Here is a 9,547-nt window from a genome sequence, read left to right as displayed (position 1 = left end):
CATCATACAAACATTTTCTTTATGATACGTTACCGGCACGAATGACGATGATGACTACATATTAAAATATGGAAGACTGAGGTAATGTTTTCAGTTCACAATCATCAGTAAAATACATTGTATTGTTTAAATATCTTTTACTTGTTTAGCCATATGTCATTGTATCCATTAATAAGAAATCTTGCAGTACAGTACACAACAGTATTCATATAAAGATGAGACATCAGTGCGTCGTAGAACTACTCGAACAGACTACTGGCTTGATTGAATCAACTCTCGACTTGAATTGTAAGTCGCATCCTAACTGAAGGTATTTGCGTTAAATGTTACTTAGTTACATAGTTTATTAATGATGTATTTTTTGTCTAGTTAAATCATCAGTGAACAAATATGGGTGCTATACATATTTTGTGGACGATATGCCTAACCCAACAAACATATCGCCTTCCGTCTGGTGCGTTACTTTACGTTTGGTGGTGTTCTGCAGATCATATCCGAGGACAGAGGAAACCCTCGCGACAAGCTAGTTGAAGGAGGAGCAAGCCAGTTGCAGGATCAGTCAAGTGATTGTGGGTACGAAACTCATGCGGCACACATAATTCGTGTTGGTTTCATCAATGGGGAACTGAAGATAAAAGATGCATCACTTTACAGAGCGCCAGAAAACTATATCGGACACACACAGAATGTGCCTCGTAAGGTTAATGTATGGGATAGATCATTGGACGCGCGATAGATCAGTACCAATCCAACATGCTATCCGCTTTAGCTACAAGAGACTTTACTAGTACATTATCGGATGATCCGGATATCGCTATACAAATTTTAGTTGGAGAGGACGCATAACGTTTTCATGGTAAAATTGTTTCCCACATCCATGGATCATTTTTTTTTTTCATGTGAAGCATTTTTGATTTCACATCTCCTTTCTTTCGCTATGCCTTCTATGATCCCGTCACCAATAATTTATTTTTCCATGTATACTATGGTTTTAGCAAATGGTTTTTACACGTATCCACAGACGCGCAATTTGTGAAAGTTTTTATGTGTTGTCCTCGGGTATTCGCGCGTTTTCTTGCATGTTCAGTCGGATCCTTTAGAAGATTTTCAAAAAGATTTTAATTTTGGTCGGTGATACAGTGTGAACGGTTTCTTAAACGACCTATTCGAGCCTGGTCATCCATTTCAATAGCCATTTCTGGCTTTTTGTATCTTTATTTTCCCGAAGCTGGATAGTCAGTCCTGAGTACGGGTGATTGATCCGGATGGGATTTTGGTCAGGTCCGATCGTATGAAGACCGGCGTCGCTACCATCAAACCACCGGGCGCTCCAACGCTTCCAAGTGCCAAGTGAGCGACTCACTATCCTGATTAATACAAATCAAGGAAGACCAGATATGGTCGTTGAATCCACTAAAATAGCAGCATTATTTTCTAAAATAATACCACGCTTTACAGTAGCTTATAAATATTTTAAAGTTTTGTACTGCTTGATTCGCTGCAATTTTTCATGATTTATTTTTCACTAACAGAAATGCGAGAGTGTTTCAGGAGTAATTGCTGTTGTTGTGCTACGTTGCTTACTTCTCAGTTTAAATAGAGAAATTTTTATCAAACCAAGTAACCGAGAAGATTTTTAGTAGGGTCAATTTTTTCGTCTGTATTTCAATAACCAATACAACAATACCAACACAAGCACAACATCAAGAGATATTGGCCAGCAAATTCTGGGCTTTTTTTAACTTTATTTACCCGCAACCTGGATAGTTGTTCCTGGGAACGAGGGATTGGTTGGGTTGTAATTTTGTACCGGTCCTGTCTAAAGAAGACTGGCGCCGCTACATCTGATTAAATGGCACCATATGAAATTTAAACATGTATGTGTCTGTTACTGGAAAGACATGACTCAAATCTACTGTCTGTGAGGAAAAAGTTAAAAAAAAAACTTGAGAAATCTGGGATAACTGAATGTGAATGGCTACTTAACCTTAGATATATCCAATCAGTTGCTTTTATCTAATTGTGAAAGTCGTCGACTTTCGACGAAATTATGTGCGATGCCTACGAAAAGCATAAATGCATAGCAAGCAACTGGGGATCTGACGGAAAAATATTAAGAAGTGCTTTAGTGTAATTTGGAATACTCATGTTAAAATGATCCAGATGGGAGCTGAACGCAAACACGGCGTGTCGTATATTTTTACGATACATTTCATTCGTGATAACTGACCAAGGTTTGGGACTTATCAACCACAAAGATCGAATATCTAAAACACGACGCAAGATGTACAGATCAGAGGAATTGCTTTATCAGACTAAGAGAAGAACGAAGTTATCAAGGCTCAAGGTCTGTTAAAACCAATAACAACAACAAAAGCTCATAGTGACTTGGAATATGCTTTGCCAAATAGTTTTTCATGAGAGCCAAAGGGGCCCGAGGTGAGAAATTTGATAATTTATTAAACTAAATAAAATAAAATTAACAATTTCCTCCAATTGGGAAGAAAACCTCTTTTTAAAACATCTTTGAGTTTGCGTACACAACAAAATTCTGTTGCATAGCCCTGTAACCGGGCCGATTAGCTAGTCATTGCAAAATTGCTAGCATCTTTTTGAGAAATTGTCGATAAATACGAACTAAATTAAACGAATGACGAATCAAGGAAAATTCTTGAAAAAGTTAAGGAAACGGTTGATTTGATAGAAGACTACTTGTTGTTCGGAAATGGCACCGCAGGATATGACATGGTACGGAACGGAACGTTTCTACAACGTTACAATAGATTCGGTTGATTTACAGGAAAAGACTTAAAAAAACTTCTCCGATTATTTTATAAAATACGAAGAATTTATCTATTTTTTATTTAACGTCAGAAGTCAGTTTACGGGTCAGACATGCTATTGCTTAATCAGTAAAACATATTGCATATCAGTAAAACACACCATCCGCACGTGAGGATGCTATTGAAAGTACTCAGCTGTAGGTTTGTACAGCGTAGAACGGGCTGGCCCCTTTCTTCAAGGCATAGAAAAGATTATCTCGCTGGTAAACGAACCATGTACATGATCTATCGGTAGCTTGAAGCATTGTTAGGTATATAAACGGTCGATTCAACATTAACGTTTCATTAGTTGCATGCTGTTGGTCTAGTGGTGTGGTAATCGTGTTGCACTCTCGCATTAGTTAAATCATCTATTTGAAAAGGTGGTTATCGGACAAATGGATCGTTGTGCACATTAATGTGTTTGTTTTTTCTGTAACGTGTTAGATCCCACAGTTGGAAGTCACCATGGTATCGTCACGGTTCGTTTGGGTAGCTTGTCTAGTGTGCATTAGTGACATCAGTTCAGCGACTGGTGGAAGAAAAACAACCTCTCTTCTTTCCGACGTATGTTCGACCAAGTATGAACCGTCAGTACATGGCACAAGGGAAGAATACTATAATCGTGTGCGGAATGATCCCGACAAACACATCTCAGCCCGTCTATTGCGCTACCTTATTTTTGGAGGCATTTTACAGGCAATATCGGAGAAGACGAAAATCCCTCGCAGTGAACTAGTGAAAGGAGGCGCGGTGCAGTTTCAGGATCATAATAGTAAAACTCCAGGAACCCAAGCATCGCACATTATCCGTGTAGGTGCTATCAGTAAAAAACTGCAGGAAGAGAGTCCAACGCTAAACAAAGCACTGGAAAACTATATCGGACACACGCAAATTGTACCTACAAATATAAATGTATGGCATGGTATTGGAGGCGCAATTGACAAGTACCAATCTAGCAATCTGACCATTTTAGCTAGAATTGACTTTAATGGAGAAAATTTGGATAGTTCTGATAATGACCTAACTTTATTACGTAACAATTTTTTCGATGTTATTGATAAATACTCAAACGCAATATCAAGTGCCGACTCAAACATAAATCAACTTAACGAAGATAGGGATACGGTTTATTTAATAGATGAGTGTATGATGTATGACGAAGGAAAGAAAGGGTATGAAATGGTAAAGAGTGGACAGTTTGAAAGTCATTACAATAGAAAAAATTGATGTATTTAGCGGTGAGGTTCCCGATTCATGAAGATTTTACGGGAAGAGTGCGACTTTGGGATAATTTAACACACAACCCGCACGCAGCACGCAAAAACAGTTTGGATTCGATCCTGCAGTCGGGTCACACATGAACTAATGACTTTTGCCTGCTATAGCTGAATGGCTGTCAGTGCGTGATGTACAATTTTTGCAAATGGAGAAGACATCAATAAAAATATGTTCTATCAGCTGCCCGTCAAGTCTTTTTATATTTATTCCATGTGTCTTTCGACTTAATCTAATCTCAGTTACACTCGCCGGCGTCGCATGAGTACGGTGTTAAGATTTCAGCGGCAGAGGTCATTTTACAAATCTCGTTGCAATGCCTGATTAGTAAATCAACCTATCTGTCGCCCTCCTGCCACACATTGTTTGTTTATTGAACTCGGGAATTTCACAAAGTTTTCGTTGGATTTAATTGTTTGTAAACACATCTTTAGCTTTCAGATAACCTCGCAGTAAGAAGAGCGACGACGTTGCATGCTCATGATCAGATCAGTCGGAAGCATTGTAGGGTGTATAAAACCGAAAGGTTAAACTTCTGAGCGTTTCATTCGTCAGTTGAAGTTCAACTGTTCGAGCGGTCAATCGTATTGACTGCAGCTGTTAAAGACGGTTTTCCCGGAATCAAGTAAATGTAGAAGTAACGGACAAGTCACATGATTAATTAACTTTTTCTTTTCTATACTATTCTAGAGATTTGGATCCCACCATTGGAATTAGGCATGGCTTTTCTACGGGTTGCTTTGGTTGTTTGTCTAGTGTGCATTAGTGCCTTCCACTTAACGGCAGGTGCCAGACAAAAATCCCAACCTATTGCGGACATCTGTTCAACCTCCTTCTCCGATGGGCCCTTCGAAACAATAGAGCAATATCGTCAACGTGTGCGAGATCCAGACCAACACATCTCGGCCCGGTTGGTACGCTATTTCCGTTTCGCTGGCATACTGCAAGCAATTTCGGAAACAACGGAAATCCCGCGCGATGAGTTAGTGGCCGATGGTGCGAGCCAGTTTCAGGACCAATCAAGCGGTCGCGGACAAACCATCCACGCGGCACACATCATCCGCGTAGGTGCTATCAATGAAGATCTGAAGACTAAAAGCCCATCGCTAAACAAAGCACTGAAAAACTTCATCGGCCACACACAGAATGTGCTTCGTGCTGCTAACGTTTGGCATGGCGTTGGTGGTGAAATTGACAAATACCAGTCGGAACAATTGGGCGTTACAGCTTCGATTGATTTTGCTGGCACGCTGGTAACGAACGACCGGCGCACCGTGGAGACTATGATAACGGGCTTCCGTGCCATCATTGACAAGTATGTGCATGATGGCACTCACAGCAACGATAATTTAAAAATTCTCAACGCGGACAACGTGATAGTGTACTGCGTTACACCGCTGATGTTGCACGAGGAAGGCAATTTTGGTTATAACTGGGTAAAGAATGGCGAATTTGTAAATTTGTACGGAAAATGATTAGTTTCAATATAAAAACGTCTTTAAATTGTCACGATGGCTTCATTCAGCGTTGAGTGCTTAATGCACCAATGCTAAACCTTGACTAATGGAAAGATGTATGGTAAATTGTTTTATTTTTCATAGAATGCGTGTGTGTGAAAGAAAGGAGGAAGTGTTTCTACAATTGCGAGTTGTATGAGACTTGTGAGAACCTTAGTATTGGGCAGTAAAATAGTGTCAATTAGAACGACATCAGAAGACTTCGAAGTCAACCATGGTCCAAGGAGCTAGTAACGATTGATAAAACTTTCGCGTAAGAAAGATCTCTTCCTTTTTCCGAAAGTAACCAAAATCGCCGGGTCGTTCTTCTCGAATCATAGGGTATGCTTCACAAAGCACCTATATTGCATCTGATGTATACTTCGTTTTCGTAACCTTATCCATCAGGCTCATAATTCACTTAGCGACTTGATTGTAACACTTTGCCGGCTTTCGATCGATCATTTCTTCCTCATAACTGACCTGGGACACAATATTTGTAGACAGATACACTAAACGATCTTTGTATATTAACCCGGAACTTCTTTATTCGGATGTTATAACCGGAAGCATTCTTGTTAGAATTTCATTTACCAATTTTACCATTCCATTTTCCAGGATGTCTGAACAAATTTTTCCTATGCTTCGAATGTCCTCAATCTTGTTCTCAGTGGAGGATCAATCCCCTTGGAGGCCCAGGGCGGATTTATAGTTGGGGCTTCTAATTTTAAAAACGATGCAGGAGAGAAGAGGGGCATTAAGGGGACTTGAAATGAAACAAGGCGAAAAGCGCAGTAAGAAGGGGCCTACTCCGCCTACCGTTTGATCCGCCGCTGGGCCGTCCCTAACCATGTTCTTCAATGGCCAGGGCCATCACCATCTTCGAATTCAATATCGGAACCGGCTATATCACCACCAACACCAGTTACCACTGTATCTGCACTCTTCTAAATGGAGCTACAATCATACGTGCGCCACGTGGTGGAATTTACAACTACAGCATCCAACGAGCACTTTGCTATCGAACTGGATCGCTCGCTGTGCTTCCGGGAGATTCGCCATGCAACACTCAGTTGTACTTCTTCGATTTTAACTTAACTTAACAAAACACTCAAGCACCAGTAGTTGGTGGTGGACTTAATCGTTATTGTCTATCCTGCATCCTGGGTATTTATCATACGCAATCCACTAACATGGATGTTCAGTCATACGTATGAACGCATGTCTGATCGCGATGAGCTGCGCCTTTGCCTCTTTTCACGTATACCAGGTATTGACCAGTGTCAGAACAACGCACCGACTGCAGGTGAGATGGGTCATGTGTGTTTGTGACGATATTACCGGTAGCACGGAATATACACGGGAGATTGTGCTGCAACATCGTGCTACAGGATCCTTAAGACCAGTGTATGAGACCATCCAGATGATGCGTCCACTACAGTACCCGATCCTGTTTCCACGGGGTGAAGCCGGTTGGACTCATGGTATGTTTAAGATACGTCGTCGAGGAAGACAGCCGAGAACACGGGGACAAACACAGATAGTGGTGACGTCATCAATGAGAATGATCCCCAGATGGAGCCGAATGCAGAGGAAAATTTATCCAATCAAATTACTCCACGTAAATATGCTGCGTATATGTTGCATATCCTGGCGGAAGATCGCTCATTCTCAGATGCATTGTGAGGGGTAATCACCTGTCATACATTTTGCAATACAGAATGTGCGAGTTACTAAGTGGTGACTTTCGATTTTTTTGTATATTTATCATTTAGTGGATTGTTTAACATTGTGTATCCCATTAAAGAAACAACGCAAATTTTAAATAATTAAAATACTAATTTGTGTTATACACAGCCGGTTAGATTTGCATAGCTTTTAGCATTTGATAACTAAAATGCTAGGTCAAGTTTTTGTGTTGAAAGACTACCTCCATGATCATTCGCTCACATCGATGTTTTAGGCGATGAACAAAAATTAACGGTTGATTTCTGCGGTGAGCTTCTACTTACTGAACTACTTCAACAATTGATTATGTTTTATAGCATTCTTTGATCCATTAGGTGAGCATTTGAAAATGCTGACATATTTGTCCAATGACCAAATCAGCTGGTCAACTGTAAAAACCACTATACCATAGCCGCGCACACAATTGTTTTCAGATTTCCGATACCAGGAAAGCATGTTTTTCCAGAGATGACATCTGCAGCTTGGGACAAATTTGCCCATCACAATTACTATTGCATACTATCAAACGCGTGAGATCGCCAATGCAAGTGAGATGGATGAAATGGGAAGTATTCCTCATCTCTCGCTCAAACTTTCCATCGACTGGTACGAAATGCCATACAAAACCAGCTGTTTTCCGATTTCCGATACCAGGAAAGCATCCACGGAAGAGGTAGCACCTTGTACAGCAATTTTGGTCAAAAACCGCCGAAAGGTATGCAATATTTAAACACTAACTTTCCCGTTGGTCGAGTAAAATTTTGCAGTAATTTTGCTCAAAAACCGCCGAAAGGTATGCAATGTTTAAACACTAACTTTCCCGTTGGTCGTGAAAAATTTCTTCGAAAACTACCAGTTTTTGAATGTATAGTACCAGGAGAGCATCCACGGAAGAGGTAGCTCCTGGTACTGCGCCGTAAGGTATGCAATGTGCATACACTGACTTTGCAACCAATTTTCCGCCGTAAGGTATGCAATGTTTATACACTGACTTTGCAACCAATTTTCCGCCGTAAGGTATGCAATGTTTATACACTAACTTTTCATACAAACCAGCTGTTTTCAGCTTTCCGATACCAGGAGAGCATGTTGTTCAAGAGGTAACATCTTCCATCCCCCTCCCCCCTTCCCCTAAAAAAAAAGACGACCAAGATGGCGGCCAAGATGGCGGACAAGATGGCGGACAAGATGGCGGACAAGATGGCGGCAAAAATGGCAGACAAGATGGTGGCCAAGATGGCGGACAAGATGGCGGACAAGATGGCGGCCAAGATGGCGGACACAAGATGGCGGACAATATGGCGGACAAGATGGCGGACACAAGATGGCGGACAAGATGGCGGACAAGATGGCGGACACAAGATGGTGGCCAAGATGGCGGACAAGGTGGCGGCCAAGATGGCGGACACAAGATGGCGGACAAGATGGCGGCCAAGATGGCGGACAAGATGGCGGACACAAGATGGCGGACACAAGATGGCGGACAATATGGCGGACAAGATGGCAGACAAGATGGCGGACAAGATGGCGGCCAAGATGGCGGACACAAGATGGCGGACAAGATGGCGGACAAGATGGCGGCCAAGATGGCGGACAAGATGGCAGCCAAAATGGCGGCCAAGATGGCGGACAAGATGGCGGACAAGATGGCGGACAAGATGGCGGACACAAGATGGCGGACAATATGGCGGACAAGGTGGCGGCCAAGATGGCGGACACAAGATGGCGAACAAGATGGCGGACACAAGATGGCGGACAATATGGCGGACAAGATGGCGGCCAAGATGGCGGCCAAGATGGCGGCCAAGATGGCGGCCAAGAAGGCGGACACAAGATGGCGGACACAAGATGGCGGACAATATGGCGGACAAGATGGCGGACAAGATGGCGGCCAAGATGGCGGACAAGATGGCGGACACAAGATGGCGGCCAAGATGGCGGACAATATGGCGGACAAGATGGCGGACTCAAGATGGCGGACAAGATGGCGGACACAAGATGGCGGACAAGATGGCGGCCAAGATGGCGGACAAGATGGCGGACACAAGATGGCGGACAAGATGGCGGCCAAGATGGCGGACACAAGATGGCGGACAAGATGGCGGCAAAGATGGCGGACAAGATGGCGGACAAAATGGCGGCCAAGATGGCGGACAAGATGGCGGACAAGATGGCGAACAAGATGGCGGACAAGATGGCGGACACAAGATGGCGGCCAAGATG

General features: G+C 42.6%; 1 protein-coding gene and 1 pseudogene across 1 annotated transcript; both read left to right on the top strand.

Annotated features, from left to right (window-relative positions):
- Nucleotides 1-215: 215 nt before the first annotated feature.
- Nucleotides 216-2,793, top strand: LOC128299041 (uncharacterized; annotated as a pseudogene).
- Nucleotides 2,794-3,143: 350 nt separating this feature from the next.
- Nucleotides 3,144-5,621, top strand: LOC128299039 (uncharacterized). The gene is made up of 2 exons (XM_053034877.1): nt 3,144-4,041; nt 4,791-5,621. The coding sequence occupies exons 1-2, from the start codon at nt 3,291-3,293 to the stop codon at nt 5,573-5,575; spliced, it is 1,536 nt and encodes a 511-aa protein (XP_052890837.1). The 5' UTR covers nt 3,144-3,290; the 3' UTR covers nt 5,576-5,621.
- The last annotated feature ends 3,926 nt before the right edge of the window (nt 5,622-9,547 follow it).

Source organism: Anopheles moucheti, chromosome 2, assembly GCF_943734755.1.
Source record: "Anopheles moucheti chromosome 2, idAnoMoucSN_F20_07, whole genome shotgun sequence".
Classification (NCBI taxonomy): domain Eukaryota; kingdom Metazoa; phylum Arthropoda; class Insecta; order Diptera; family Culicidae; genus Anopheles; species Anopheles moucheti.
The sequence above is the reverse complement of the archived record's forward strand: the minus strand, read 5'-3'. Positions and strand labels throughout refer to the sequence as shown.

Coding starts and splice junctions, on each gene's coding strand:
- LOC128299039 (XM_053034877.1), top strand. CDS start 3,291: ATGGTATCGTCACGGTTCGTTTGGGTAGCTTGTCTAGTGTGCATTAGT. Junction 4,042..4,790: donor GTTTGAAAGTCATTACAATA/GAAAAAATTGAT, acceptor ATACTATTCTAG/AGATTTGGATCCCACCATTG.